The sequence below is a fragment of the Penicillium verhagenii genome (assembly GCF_028828195.1).
Source record: "Penicillium verhagenii strain IBT 33310 chromosome Unknown utg000006l_segment0_segment0, whole genome shotgun sequence".
Taxonomy (NCBI): Eukaryota; Fungi; Ascomycota; class Eurotiomycetes; order Eurotiales; family Aspergillaceae; genus Penicillium; species Penicillium verhagenii.
In genome coordinates, this window is record NW_026643170.1 from 2,776,278 (window position 1) to 2,791,861 (window position 15,584).

The following is a 15,584-nucleotide window of genomic DNA, read 5'->3' on the forward strand; positions in this document are numbered from 1 at the left end:
ACGAACATTCTCGAGGTTGGATATTCCCTACACCCTATGATGTGCTATACTTACGCGTTACACGGATCAGAAACGTAACAAATGTCCGTGGGTCGATCAGCCATGTTCGCTACTGAAGAGAACCAAGGGCGTATGATATCAATCGGTGTGGAATGATTCATCCTCGGGAGTCGGGAGCACTAGCTATCCGCTGATCCACCATACGCATTCTTGAGTGATTCCGAATGACGTGAAATATGCAGCGCTCCATTGCCCATTCTTCAGGTTGCCTAGTCGTTCGATATAAGTGAGCCAAGGTTTGCGGAACTAGAATAGAAACCGAGGTTGTATCGGAATATTTGGCAATGAGACATAGCGGGGCGGAGATCACGGTCCGTCCCATGAAATTCTCAAAACAGGGAGGCTTTAATTCTACTGTTATTTGGAATGATATCAAGTACTACCTCAGGGTACGAGATCCATGGGCCCAAAATTACAAGCTGTGCACTCCTTGGTAGCTCATATATGGAGACATAAAATCGAATCATAGTGGGACGAAGGATTCTTCACTTCAACATCGCCTAGGCCATTCCATGATGACCGAGTCTGAACGAGACATTTTGCCCCCTTAATGCGCATACGTACCAAATATACATTCTTAGATCATAATATGTAGTTTGTCCGTTTTCAACCTTGACGTGTTATAGATCAAAATCTTGGCATTGTTATGTGCTCTCAAGCATGACTAGCACAGTAGATAAGGCCTGAAATCTGTGTTGCCGCAAATGAATGAGAGTTCTGTCATCAATCTTAAAAACTCTCAAAAAGGCTTTCTCAAGTGAATGACTTGACTTTATCCAATTTTGCAACCGCTCACTATGGTATCAATCCCTGCGAGAGGGCTTCGAGGATCCGAAGATTCGGGGACGACAAGTAAAAATGTCTCGCCACCATTCTCTACTAGCCCATCGCAATCGTCAATGTCCTCGATCGATGGACCCAATCACGCTACTATCATAGGCTATGCCTGTCGCGTTGCTGGTGCAGATCGTCCAAGTAAACTCTGGGACAATATTGTTGAGCAGAGAGATCTGCGGCAAGAGATGCCCTTGAATCGTTTTAATATTGAGAATTTCTACCATCCTAACGGAACGAACAAGGGAACGGTAATAAAATCACCCTATTCAAGCCCACCGACTCTGGGAGAAGTTTATCAGAGCACTGCTAACTATCGAATTATCATGTCAGACGAATGCCAAGCATGGATACTTTCTTGACCAGGATCTAGGGGTGTTTGATCGTAGCTTTTTCCGCATTTCCGGCAAGGAAGCCGAGGCTATGGACCCCCAGCAGCGCCTCCTTCTTGAGGTGGTTTACGAGGCCCTCGAAGACGCCGGCCTTACGTTGGATGAGATAGATGGATCGAACACCTCGGTCCTATGTGGCTCATTTACAAACGACTACAATGCCATGATCACCAAAGATCTGGAGTACTATCCCAAATACGCTGTCACGGGAACGGGAAACGCGATTCTCGCTAATCGTGTGTCATATGCATTCAATCTTAAAGGCATGAGTCTCACAATTGATACTGCATGCTCTTCGTCTCTGGTCTCTTTCCACCTGGGCGCCCAAGCCATCCAGAATGGAGAGTGCGACATGTCCATTATTGTGGGCTCAGCGCTTCATTTTGATCCGAATATTTTCATTACCATGACAGACCTGGGCATGCTGTCTAAAGAAGGACGCTGTCGGGCATTTGATGCCGATGGGAAAGGTTATGCGCGAGGAGATGGAATATGCGCCGTCATCCTGCGCGGGCAGAACCAGGCTCAGCTGCATGAAGACCGGATTCGCGCCGTTGTGAAAGCCACCGGCTCTAATCACGATGGAATGACACAAGGAATCACTCTGCCTTCTTCGGAAGCACAGATGGCCTTGATCAAACGAACTTATCACTCCTGCGGCTTAGATCCCGCCGATACACAATATGTAGAAGCCCATGGCACCGGCACCGCTCGTGGGGATCCCCTGGAGATGCGAGCCATCGGTACGTGCTTTGCCTCCAAGCAGCGCAGTCAGCCTCTATATGTTGGATCTGTCAAAACCAATATAGGACACGCTGAAGGGGCGTCCGGACTTGCCGGCCTGATCAAAGCCACAATGGCCCTCGAAAAAGGGAAAATCCCACCGAATATGCATTTCAAGATACCGAACAAAGAAATTGCATTTGACGACTGGGGGATTCAAGTGCCCACGGATTTGATCGATTTCCCAACCAACAGTCAGGGTACAAAGAGAGCCAGTATTAATTCTTTTGGCTATGGTGGTTCCAATGCACATGTGATTCTCGAAGCATATGATGAATTTCCCAACAATATCGACCAATCAGTCTCGAGGCTCCCAAAGGCCTTTGAGGCTGATGTCATTGGTCGCCCGTTCCTGGTGCCATTAACCTCGCACTCGGAGAAAGCAGGGAAGGCGTGGATTGACAGCCTCGCGGCTTATTTGCAACAAAAGCTCGAGACTCCCGTATCCGATCTGGCTTACAGTCTGATCAATCGTCGAACCCTTCATGAAAAACGATCCTTCGTCATTGGAACGAGTGCAGGGGACGTCGCGAACAAGCTGGAAAATGTGCCCCCGTGGACAAGGGCAAAAAAAGAGCCTTTACGACTTGGGTTTATTTTCACCGGCCAGGGTGCCCAATGGCATTCAATGGGCCGTGACTTGATTGCCAAGGCTTTGATATTCAGGCAGACGTTGGAGAGAGCCGATCGTGTTCTATCCGGTCTACCGGATGGTCCAAATTGGTTGATTGTGAATGAGCTTTCCAGAACAAAAGAAGAGTCACGGCTCGCGGAAACCGAACTATCTCAGCCTGTCTGTACAGCTGTGCAATTGGCTCTTTTGGAACTCCTAAAGAGTTGGGGGGTTGTTCCCACAGCATGTGCTGGACACTCGTCAGGGGAGGTAGCAAGTGCGTATGCGGCAGGGATTTTATCTTTCGACAGCGCGATGTGTGTTGCATATTATCGCGGTCTGCATATGTCAAAGAAAGCGCTACTGTCAGGAAATGACGAAATCTCAGGGGCGATGTTAGCTGTGGGGTTAGGGGAAGCTGAAGCTGCCTTGGAGATCAAGGCCTATCCAGGTCGAGTGGTCATCGCCGCAGTTAATAGCCCATCTAGCGTCACTCTGTCTGGAGACGAAGATGCAATCATCACTGTCAACGAAGACTTGCAAGCACGAAATGTTTTTGCCCGTCGCTTGCAGGTAAAACAGGCGTTCCACTCCCACCATATGAGCCCCCTGGCGCCGGCGTACGAGAAAGCGCTATTCGAATGCCCTAGTTTTGCGGTAAACCCCTCTGAGACTCGAATGTTCTCTAGTGTTACTGGCCGAGTGGCCAAATCAGACAAAATGGGACCAGAGTACTGGGCCGCCAACATGACTGGCACTGTTCGATTCTCTGATGCCTTGATCGGAATCCTCCTCGACGATATGGAAAATGAAAACCTCGATGTCTTGATCGAGATTGGACCTCATCCAGCACTTAAGGGCCCATCTAAGCAGGTGATGAAGAGCTTAAACATGGACCTGCCGTATCTTGCATCTTTGACCCGAGGAGCACCAGACTTCGAGGGAATGCTGGCTTTGGCTGGCCAGCTCTTTCAACTGGGCTACCCAGTCGACCTGTCAGCGCTTAATAGTGACATTTATCTGACCGAAAACAACTTTGTACGTCAATCATTCTCTGCACAAAAGCTGTCCGACCTACCAACGTATGCATGGGATCATTCCGAGCGGTTTTGGGCGGAGACCCGAATCATCCACGAGCATCGTCTACGTCCCCATCGGCATTCAATTTTGGGCGCCATAATGCCCGGCTCGATTGAGAAACATACGCGTTGGCGGAATTACTTGAGGATTCGAGAGCTACCCTGGCTTGGGGACCATGTGGTGGACGGGAAGGTCGTCTTTCCAGCAGCAGGTTATATGAGCCTTGCCATTGAAGCTGCAATCAGAGCAAAGGGAGTAATCGGTGATTTCAATGGCCTAGCCTTACGCGACATCTCGATAAAAGCCGCGTTGGTGCTTGACGACTCTGATATGGGTACCGAGGTGATCCTAGATATCCGCCCTCAAACCACATCTGCCAAGTCTAAATCCAATGCGTGGCTTGAGTTCTCCATTTTCTCATATGCCGCTGGTGGTGAGACTTGCACAGAGCACTGCACGGGTCTAGTTTCAGTGGAAGATAATGCGAGTAGCCAGATGTCACGAGAGGAACATGAACAACGACGGAAGCAAAGCACCTCGTGTTCCTCTGCACGGGGCTTTTACCGGCATTTGCATGACCTTGGACTGCAGTACGGGCCAGGTTTTCAGCTTCTGACTGGGAATATAGAGTCTGGTTCGGGTTTTGCTTCCTCGACACTCACATTCAATCCCGAGCAATATACAATACAACCTGCAGATGTGACTGTTCTTCACCCGACCATGCTAGATGCCACATTCCACACAATATTTGCTGCTCTCGAGAGTCTTGCGGGGAGAGACTTGGATGTAGCCTTTGTGCCCACCTTCCTCCAATCATTGGAGATTTTGCCCGAGATGATATCTATCAAGGATGCCAAGGGGCCGCAGGATGTATGGGTGGCATCATCGGCTCATTTCTCCGGCCCCCGAGCTGCCGTCAGTGACTTGGTAGTCTATGAACCAGGCACCGATCGGGCATTGGTGTCTATCGCCGGCCTTCGGCTTACTTCATTGAGTAATGGGGATGATGTCAATGACCGCTCTTTGTTCTTCCGTACACAATGGCAACCGGCTTTTGATCAGCTGATGATGTCGCCTTCACCGGCTATACATCAGGCAAGCCTAGAGCACATGCTCCATCTCTTCGTGCATCAGCATCCGAACACAAGAATGCTCCATTTCACCCCTGAAATTGAGCATACTAGGAAGATTTTACACTTCTTGACAGACAAGACCCACGAACGACGAGTCTTCCAGTCTATCACAGCCGTTCCAAGCAACACGTCATTTGGTGATCAATTTAAAGATGAGTTAGCGGTGTTGCAAAAAGAGCGACCGGGTTTTGTGCTTTCTGAAGAACCAGAAGAGCAGAGTTTCGACCTGGTAATTGTAAGCAATGCCAGAGATCAAGACGTTTTACCCTATATCAAGGATGACGGTTATGTTCTCACCAACGGCTGCCGCATTGATGGTTTGAACTTGAAGATGGTCTTCGATGGGCAAAACGTCAGTGTGTGGCAGAAGCGCACAGATACTCTATGCCACCAGAAACCAATTATCTTGTGTCTGTCACCCAAGCCATCTCGCCGTACGCTAGATCTGGTATCGCAGGTCAAAGCTAAAAACAAGCAGCGGTCTATTTCTTCCGTCTCGATCGCTGAGCTACCAAGCAGATTGAGTGATGACTCCGATTTGATCATTTTGGCTAGCTTAGACCAAGATCTCTTTGCGCAGATGAACCAGGAGGATGAGCTCATTTTCAAAGCCACCAGGGAAGTGCTCACTCGCCCAGACATGAATGTCCTATGGCTGCTGCACGGAGCCACCTGCAACGTGACCAGCCCTATGGGTGCTTTGATTATCGGGTTGAGTCGGAGCGCGCGGTCCGAAAATGACAGCTTGCGGCTGCTGACTTTGGATCTTCCTGAGGAATGGTCTCACGAGTCGGTTCTACCGTTGATTCCTCGACTGTTGGATCCCGCAATCCAAGAAGAAGAGTTCTCTCTTCGCGAAAATGTCCTTTCCATTCCTCGCGTTGTCAATGATGACGGCCTTAATTCAATGGTTCCAGGAGGCGTGGCTTCAGGAGCCAAGACAGAGTCCTTTAGTTCCGAACATCCCATCAGGCTTACTATTGACCAAGTTGGTCTACTGGAAACGCTTGTCTGGGAGGAAGATCCTGAGATTATCAACGAAGATCTCACGCCAGATGATATTGAGATTGATGTCCGCGCTTCCGCCATAAACTTCCGAGACGTTGCTGCCGCTGTGGGTATTATCGATGACTATATGTTAGGCGATGAGTGTGCTGGTATTGTCCGGAAGGTGGGTAAAGATGTCGATCCTGCGAACTTCCAGCCTGGAGATCGTGTGGTGGCTCTGCGACCCGGCATGGGAGCTCATCGCTCCGTCGTCCGAAACCCTGCTTGCCACTGCTACCGGCTGGGTCAAATTCCCTTCGAACAGGCAGCCGCCCTGCCTTTGATTTTGACGACCGCATACTACTCCCTTGTTGACACCGCCAGACTACAGCCAGGTGAAACTGTTTTGATTCATGCTGCAGCTGGCGGAGTCGGTCAGATTGCAATTCAGATTGCGCAAATGATCGGTGCCAATATTATCGCCACCATTGGCTCTCCCGCAAAACGGGATTTACTGAGATCTCAGTATGGCCTGGCTGACGAGACTATTCTGAGCTCCCGAGATGATAGCTTTGTCGCCGGAGTGATGAAACTGACTGACGGGAGGGGCGTGGATGTCGTCCTGAACAGTCTGGCTGGGAAGCTTCTTCACGCGTCTTGGAACAGTTTAGCCACATTTGGCCGCTTTGTCGAGATTGGAAAACGTGACATTCATGAAAATTCGACTATTGGGATGGAGCCATTTCGACGAAACGTTTCGTTTTCTTCGGTTGATTTGATAACTATCTACAAAGAGAATCGTCAGTTAGGTGCCCGGCTGCTCAGCCACTGCTGCAACCTGGTTCACGAGGGAAAGATTAAATTACCCGAGACTATTCTCACCCTTCCGTATTCAGAAGCTGTGAAGGGGTTCAGAATGTTGCAGATGGGCCAGCACACTGGAAAAGTGGTTTTGGTGGCCAAAAGTGACGAGATCGAGGTTGCGGTCCGCGCGTCGACTTGGAATACCTTAAAAAATAAACTGAGCCCAGATAAGACGTACCTAATCGTTGGTGGCTTGGGAGGTTTGGGACGAACCTTGGTTGAGTGGATGATGCAGCGACAAGCTAAAAGCCTCGCCATCCTCTCGCGATCTGGTGAAGATCGTGAGGAGGCAAAATCTACAGTTTCGTGGCTACGAACCCGCGGTTTGAAGGTCGCTGTGTACAAAGGAGACGTCGCCAATCCCACCGATGTACAAAACTGCATCAGTAAGATTCAAAATCTGGGGGGCGTGATCCATGCTGCCATGGTTTTGGCCGATGCTCCGCTGCAGAGCATGACTTATTCTCAATGGCACAAATGCGTTCAACCCAAAGTTCATGGAGCGTATAACTTGCATAACGCGACAATGGGTATCCCGCTCGATTTCTTTGTATGTTTCTCCTCCATTTCCGCATTTTTCGGCGGCAAGGCGCAGGCAAATTATGCTGGTGCGAATGCCTGTCTGGACAGCCTGATGGGCTATCGCCGACAACTTGGCCTACCTGCTTCCACTATGAACTGTGGGCGCATAACTGGGCATGGCGTCGCAGCTGAAGATGCGGCGCTGGAACGGTTCATGGAGGATCAAGGCTATGAAGGGGTAAACCGACAGGAACTGCTCTACCAAGTAGAGAATGCCATCTTCTCGCACATCCCCTCGCAAGTCTCTTCGGATGGAGTTGACTTGTACCAGACCCTGACAGGTGTCACTCTTGCGCGTGACGATGTCTTTTGGGCCAAAAGATCCATCTTCAAAAATCTATATCGCAACCATGACTTCAACGCGCAATCCGGCCAGCGAGGAGCTGGAGGAGAAACCAGTCTGTTGGCTGTATTTAAACAGGTCACAGATCCTCAGGAGCGGTTTAATCTCATTCTCGAGCGATTTGTCAACAAGCTCTCCGTTTTACTTGGTCTGTCGCCCGAATCACTCAAGCCGGCAGATCCAGTTTATGGACTAGACTCATTAGTGGCCATCGAGCTGCGCAACTGGTTCACTAAGGCTTTGGGAGTCGACATAGCTTTGTTTGATGTGCTTGCAGCCCCATCTATCAGAGCCTTGGTAGAGAAGTGCGTGACTTTGTTTGGCCTGCAAGAGCTCAAAGCTCCTCGGTCTGGGCCACAGAATACCAGTGATTCCTCACCACAAGTTAGCGCTACGCCGCAAGACAGAGCATCTTTGAACTTCCCGAAAGCCGACTTATCGCAACCACTCCCCTTGTCCACCTTTCAGACCCGCTTATGGTTCTCTCACATGCTCGCTGCAGACAAGTCGCTATTGAATCTTCCAATCGTTATGCATCTTCATGGGCGGCCTGATCACAGTATCCTTGAGGAATCACTTTCGGAGATGATTTCCAGAAATGCCATTTTGCGGACCGCATATCAGGAGGGAGAGGATTATGCCGAGCAAAGAGTAATGCATGACCGAGAATTCATTCTCAAGTTTCAGGATATATCTCAAAATGAAGAGGCAACCCAAGCCCTGGAGCCACTTGTTGCGACTTTGAAGATGAAGCAGATGAAAATTGAAGAGGGAGAGGTGATTGATGGAACTTTGGTCAAGATCAGTGAAGATGACTTTGCCTTGGTGCTCATAATGCACCACATCTGCACGGACCGAAGTAATACACAATCATTTCTCACGCAGCTTTCCGCGATTTATGACACCTTCCATCAGAGAGGGAATATCAGCACAATCCCAAGTCCCAAGTTGAACTACGCAGACTTCACCATGTGGCATAATGACTTACTTTCAACCAGCTCCATGAGTTCGGAAATCGAATTTTGGAAGAATCAGCTATCTGGAATGCCTTCTAGCTGTGAACTGCTCCCCTTTGCGAAGTCGGAGCGGCCTTTGTGGGATAATTATGGCCGGGCAACCACCACGGCAGAGGTAACCCCAAGTCAACTCAAACGTATGAAGCGGATTTGCTTGCAATCTAAAACAAGTCCCTTCCAATTTCTTTTGGCCGCTTTCCGGGCATTTTTATACCGTTACACGGCAGACAAAGATCTGACGATCTTAATGGTGGATGGAAATCGACCTCACGCGGACTTGAGCGACGTGCTGGGATTCTTTGTCAACATGACCCCAATTCGCTGCCAACAAACATGCGAGGGCAGCTTTGAAACTCTTTTGTTATCCACGAGAGACCTTATCTTAGAGTCCATGTCCCACAGTGCCGTGCCATTTGACGTGATTGTCACCGAAACCCAACAAGAACGAAGTACTGGTCACTTCCCATTGGGCCAGGTTATGATCAATTACCAGCAACCCGATGGCCAAGACGTTTATCAGACTAAGGACTTTGTAATTCAGAAGACGCAAGCACAAGATATGGTCTCTGGTTGTGAACTGAATCTTCGAGCTCGGGAAGACCCGGACAACGCCCTTCAACTGCAGCTGGAATACTCCACCACATTGTATGGAGACACCGACATGCAAGTCTTTTTCGAGAACTTCGAGACTTTCCTGTCCAGCCTCATTCAAGACCACCGACAGCCTGTCGATGAAGTCATCATGTCCGGTCCCAAGGAGATTGAGCGACTGGCAACCGGTTTCTGGAATGGCAATTCCGGGCCTCATTCTCGGGAGCATCCGAGCCTAACTGGTCAAATCCTCCATGTCGCAGAGATGCAACCGAATTCGATTGCCATTACGACTTCAGAGAGTCAGACCATTACTTATGGTTGCCTGGTTGACTCCGCTCGTCGACTAGCCTTTTCGCTACAGAGTGCAGGTATCGGGCCCAGGCAACGCATTGGAATCCTCGCAACCCCGGGTATTGACATGGTGACCGCCATGCTGGGAGTCTTGTTCAACCGATGTGGCTATGTTCCAATGGATCCCACCATGGCTGTTGGACGCTTAGCATTCATCACTGACGATTCCGGCATGGATTTGCTGCTTTTCGATGAGGCGTGCAGCGACTTAGCATCTGAAATTCGGTCCCAGGCTCAAGGTCATTATGATACTATGAGCGTCAAGAAAGCTACTAGCTCGCAATGGCCGGGTGATCTTTATCAGTCTTTACCTGGTGATCCTTTTTATATGATGTATACTTCGGTGAGTTAGCTCCACATGGCACGCTGGAGAATAAGAAAAAGCGCTAACTATTGGCTGTTCAATGATGTAGGGTAGTACAGGTACACCCAAGGGTGTTCCACTTTCCCAACAAAATGTTCAGGAAATGCTGGTGGCGATGCAGGAACAGTTCAGATTCTGCCCCGATGACCGGTTTCTGCACCAGATTTCACCTTCGTTCGACCTTTCTGTGGTGGAGCTTTGGTCATCGCTGGCCATCGGTGCTAAGCTTTGCATTGCCAGCACGGGGGTACGGCATGATCCTGTGCTTCTCGGTGAATATATGCGCCAGGAGTCTGTGACCGTCACGTACTTTACCCCAACTCAATTCGCTCTGGTGATAGAGCACAACGGTGCTGCATTGACGGAATGTCCGGACTACCGTATTGCATTGCTGTGTGGGGAGCGATTGCCCTCACGCCTCGCAGATGCATTCTATCGATCACAATGCCCGGCGGCTCTGTATAATGCCTGGGGCCCAACTGAGGCAGTAGTCCAGACTACTCTCCATCCAGTCCGCTGGCCTGAGGATGATGTTATCAACATACCTATCGGCAAAGCTCTTGGGAATTGCCGACATTATATTGTGGATGGGTGTATGAATCCCCTACCAGCGGGCTTCATCGGGGAAATCTGCATTGGAGGCCCCCAGGTAGCGACCGGGTACTGGAATCGCCTCGAGGTCAATCGTAAGCAGTTCGTGGACAATCCATTTGCCTCCGCGCATGACAAAGACCGTGGTTGGACGACTCTCTTCCGAACAGGAGACTTGGGCCGTTTCCTGCCTAATGGAAACCTAGAGTTCCTGGGTCGCATTTCTGGCGACAAACAAATCAAATTGCGTGGATATCGAATCGATCTTGGTGAAATTGAACATGTCCTGCACCGGTCTGCATCCCCGGATGAGGCCCAAGGCGTTGTCGATCTTGCAGTCGTGGCCCATTCAACGGACAATGATTCAAGCTCATTGACAGACGACCGTTGGCTTGTCGCCTTCATCGTTCCCAAGAAGCCTATGACCACTGTGGTTGACAAGACCAGATTCGCCACGCTTCTGTACTCACGCGCCAAGTCTTCGCTCAGTCATTACATGCTCCCTAATGTGTATCAATTTATTGAAAAACTACCAACCACCGCCAGTGGCAAGACAGATAGACGAGCCCTTCTCGGGTTGGATATGGACTTTATCCGTCCAGATTTGGATGGCACAGCCTCGATGAATTCGAGCCAGAAGACCTCCTTGCACGATAGCCAAGCGCCGACTGAGCAGATTAGTGAAAGCACCATCAAGACGGTCAATCAAGTCTGGCAAGAAGTGCTCAAGCTGGAAGCCCCCGCACAACCAACGGCCAATTTCTTTGAATCGGGGGGCTCGAGCATTCTTCTCCTCCGTCTCCAATCCAAGCTCCGAGCAACAATGAATGTCTCTCTCAGCTTGCAAGATATGATACTGGGGCCAACGCCAATCCAACTAGCCAATCTACTGCATGGAAGGGTCCTTGGATCCACTACCGTCCCGGAAGAAAACACAGATCACGTCGACTGGGTCATGGAGACTACCCTGCCCAACCATACTCGTTATTATCCTTCAATTTCCGGGGTAAAGTCAGCTATGACTGATATACTCTTAACTGGCGCAGACACATTCCAGGGGATTCATCTGTTGGCCCATCTCCTTGTTCAGCATCCTGGTGTGATCATCCACGTCTTGGGCACGCATTCCCCCCTCGACCACGCCCGCATATTCACGTTGCTATTGGAGAGCAAATTGATCAACGAAACGCTAACGGGGGAGCAAATTCTCACTCGTGTTCGGGTAATCTCTGGATTCTTGGGTCAAGAATCCAATTTTGGGCTCTCGCCTACTGAATTTGAGAATCTTGGAAGGTCGATATCGACCATCTATCATCTCGCCTCAGAAGTCTCCTTGCTCAAAACCTTCCACGACCTGAAACACATCAACATCACCTCCATTCTTTCCCTCGTTGAGCTGTCTCATTTTGGAGGGAGCGATATCCACTACCTGTCGACCTGGAGTGTTCCCCACCTCCAATCCTGGTTTGACACTCAAAGCTCCCTTCCCTCCATGAATATTCTGGAAAACAACGCAGGCCACTTTACTCCCCAGCCCACAAGCCAGCATGGCTACTTCAAGTCTCGCTGGGCAGCTGAAATGCTTCTCACACGAGCCGCAGATCGAGGCTTCCCGATCACCATCTACCGGGCCTCTAGCAGTACCGGCAACACTAGCACGGGCGTCGCGTCCTCTCAAAATGATTTCGTCCGAGGCCTGATCCTGGATATGATTCGCCACAATGTCATTCCAAAGTCAGGAACAACTGATCATCCTTTTGTAGTCGATTTCATTCCTGTGAACTACCTCGTCGACGTTCTCGGCCGGCTTTCGATGCAACGGAGGAATGCTCCGGAGGCTCTTTCTTCAACTCCAGACCTTCAAATTTTCCACATCACCAACCCTAGACCCCTTCCTCTTAATCAACTTCCGGCTCTGACAGGGCTCATTCGTGGCGATGACAACCCAGATCAGATTGGGCAACATGTCAGTGTGGATGAATGGCTTGCACACTCAACTCAAGGCAATACTGGCGAGGACGAGCAGTTACGCCGAGAGGTTTTGGGTGATTACTTCCGGCAGGGTCATAATATGTTTGCGTTGGATCGAAGCCGCACGGATGCTGCACTAGACGGTGTGGAAGATCTGGCGATTTGCCCGTCAGTAGATGAGGCATATCTGCGGGCCTTGTGGAAAGAGTGACCTACATGACTTTACTGGTCGATTTTTGCTTTTCTAAAACTGTAACGCTCACTTATTTACTTTGTTTGAAGAAAATAGCCTTTCCCTTCTCTACATTAACATGATGATAATTTACTTTAATTTGATTGCAGTTTTTAACCTGTATGTTGCCGACTCCCCTTGTATGTACGTGTGTTCTGCATTCTCTTCACACTGAGTAAAGAGTCCATGGGTATATTCCAGGTATGAAATAGGCCAAGGAAGGCTTGGCAAAGTAAGGATTTTGTTTCAATAGAACGATGGGTGTAGAAGCCGTATATGGAAACAACGTCATACATGTGGAATTACTGCATTGGACATGGCGCACCCAATTTTGAGCCCTATTTGTAAAATCCTTTATATAGCCGAGTACTGCCACGACTTATATCTAATGGTCGGATGGTGTAGTTGGTTATCACGTATCGTTAACACCGATAAGGTCCTGGGATCGAGCCCCAGTCTGATCATTTCTTTTTTGCTTTTTATTTTTTCCTTTACTTTTGAAGTTGCTATTGGACAGCAATTGGGCTTATCTGCTTTAAATTTAGCCAAGTCGTTTGTCTTTTAGGTAGCCTTACTCGACCCGGAAGACCTCCGTTCCGATCGCCCTTATCGATTCAAAGACTCAAGGTTGCCTGAAAGGGCGCACAGGCGAACCTTTGCGGACAGATTTCAACCAGGTACTAGTTAGTTAGTTATGTTTTCCCTATGCGTAATCGACTTCTAATCTTCTACATGAGTCACAGACCAGAAGCGCACTGGGTTGGACCGTCGGAATGACCTCGGCGAAGGCTAAGTTTTCTTTGAATATTTTCCCCATTCGAGCCGCAATTTATTGAGTCCATATCTCGGCTGTACAGCATTGATAATGAATTCTGCCTTCAATCGTGCTTTTCTGGGTTTTTTTTTGATTTTCATCTGGCCCACGGCCCTTCACCGACCAATATCAATGTTTTTATGTCTATGATGTCGATGCCCGTACATTAGGTCATCATCTTGGTACAGCAGATACGATTGGTCAGTTCCGTCTCTACCCGTCATTAAGTAACCTTGGAAGTTGGAAGCATTGAAGGAGTATGTTCGGCGAATTAGAACAGCAATATGAACAGCCGAGGTATTCCACAACATTGAACACTGACCCCAATATCCTCAATATTAGCTGAATTTCCATCGGGAAGTCCGAAGTACTTTGATCTTTGTTTCCGAGAATGGTGTGGGGCGATGGGGTATTTGTTAACTAGATCCCGAACCTTACATTTTCTTGATCGGGCTTTTTTCGGCACTTCCACATTTCATCTTCCTTCTTTGAAGCAAAACTCCACTTAAAATTATGGCTGATTAATTGGACTGGCATCAATTCAACCTTTAAACTTTCATTGTTAAAAGACTTTACCGCTACTACCATGGTTATTCGCAAATTCAAGTCGCGGTTTCGACAAATTAGAGGCGAATTATAAAGTCTTCCATAGTAGTCAAGCAATCATTATAGGTATCTGGACTGTACCGTTTACACGGTAACTGAAATCAGATAGCCAGTTAAGCGCCATAGAATATTAAATATTTACCGCTCAAAAACTCCTCAATGTCGCACTTCTTTGGTATTTTTTGAACTTGTGTCTGTCTTTTTTCTTATCATAATCTTTGAAATTGCGATCCTAGCCTTTCTTTCCCCATTCTACTACCTCCTTCTCTCTGAATATGAAACCGCTCTATCTATTGACATGCTTCACCAGTCTATCCATTTTAATATCCTTCACTCGATTTTGGGTACGATTGAAACTTCGGAGCGCGGGCTTGGATGATATTTTTATTGGTTTGGCCCTGGTACGTAGTGATGAGAGAATTTATCCTAACAGCCATTTTTCAAGACTGTCAAGCTGACAGGGCTATAGCTGGCTAATATAGGCCTTTTCTGCTGCAAGATAACGGGTGGGTTTTCTCCAAACCCCCAACTCAACGATCTTTTTGTGTCTCTTAATTAAGAGGAATATAGCGATTCTTCACTACGGACTGGGGTCACCGCGAGATGAGCTGTCTGAGAGCACCTTTAAGTCACAACTCTTTGTATGTGTACAGCCCCTTCAGCCCTCGGGATTCAAGAAAAGGCTAGAACTAACTGATCTCTTGCAAGCTACTTTGGTTGTCACTACCATTTTATCATTTTTCTGTTATCATGACCAAACTCTCCGCCCTTGCGCTTTACAAACGCCTATTCAACATCCGCTGGGTTCAACTCTTTGTCCGCATAGTTTCGGCACTTCTCATTGTAGCGGGTCTTTGGATAGTGCTTACTGCTATCTTCTTCTGCACACCAGTCTCTCATTTTTGGAACCCCACTACAAATGACCCAGAAAGCCACTGTTTTCCAGAAAAGCAAATTTGGCTATCAAATGGTGCCATCCAAATCACGACACACTTTATCGTTCTGGCGCTTCCATTAATTATGGTACCGCGATTGACCTTGTACTTCAGGCAGAAGGTTGGTCTGTTTGTACTATTCGGGTTTGGATTCGTGTATGTATCCCGCTATCTCTTCCCACCTCATCTGCGTGCTAATTGCTGAGGGTTTGATAGTGTTATAGGAATCAGCTTGTTTCAGATTTGCACCGTCGCAGAAATTTTGGAAAGTCATGACCTAAGTCGTCCGTACACCATGGGCCCATGAATGAATAAATCGTTCGGTTGTTGCCAATACTGACCACCCAGCATGCATAGAACACACTGCAAGAACGACCACTCTTGCCTCGATTGAAGCCAGTGTATCGATCGTTTGCGCTTGCATGCCCCCGCTCTATCC

The 15,584-nt window shown here is 48.6% G+C and overlaps 1 protein-coding gene across 1 annotated transcript; it reads left to right on the forward strand.

Annotated features, from left to right (window-relative positions):
- Positions 1-959: 959 nt before the first annotated feature.
- On the forward strand, positions 960-12,769 carry N7466_006408 (lovastatin nonaketide synthase; the record flags this gene model as incomplete). Its single annotated transcript, XM_057165805.1, has 3 exons — positions 960-1,145; positions 1,228-9,975; positions 10,046-12,769. 3 exons carry the CDS (start codon positions 960-962, stop codon positions 12,767-12,769), a joined length of 11,658 nt encoding a protein of 3,885 aa, XP_057021404.1.
- Positions 12,770-15,584: the final 2,815 nt, after the last annotated feature.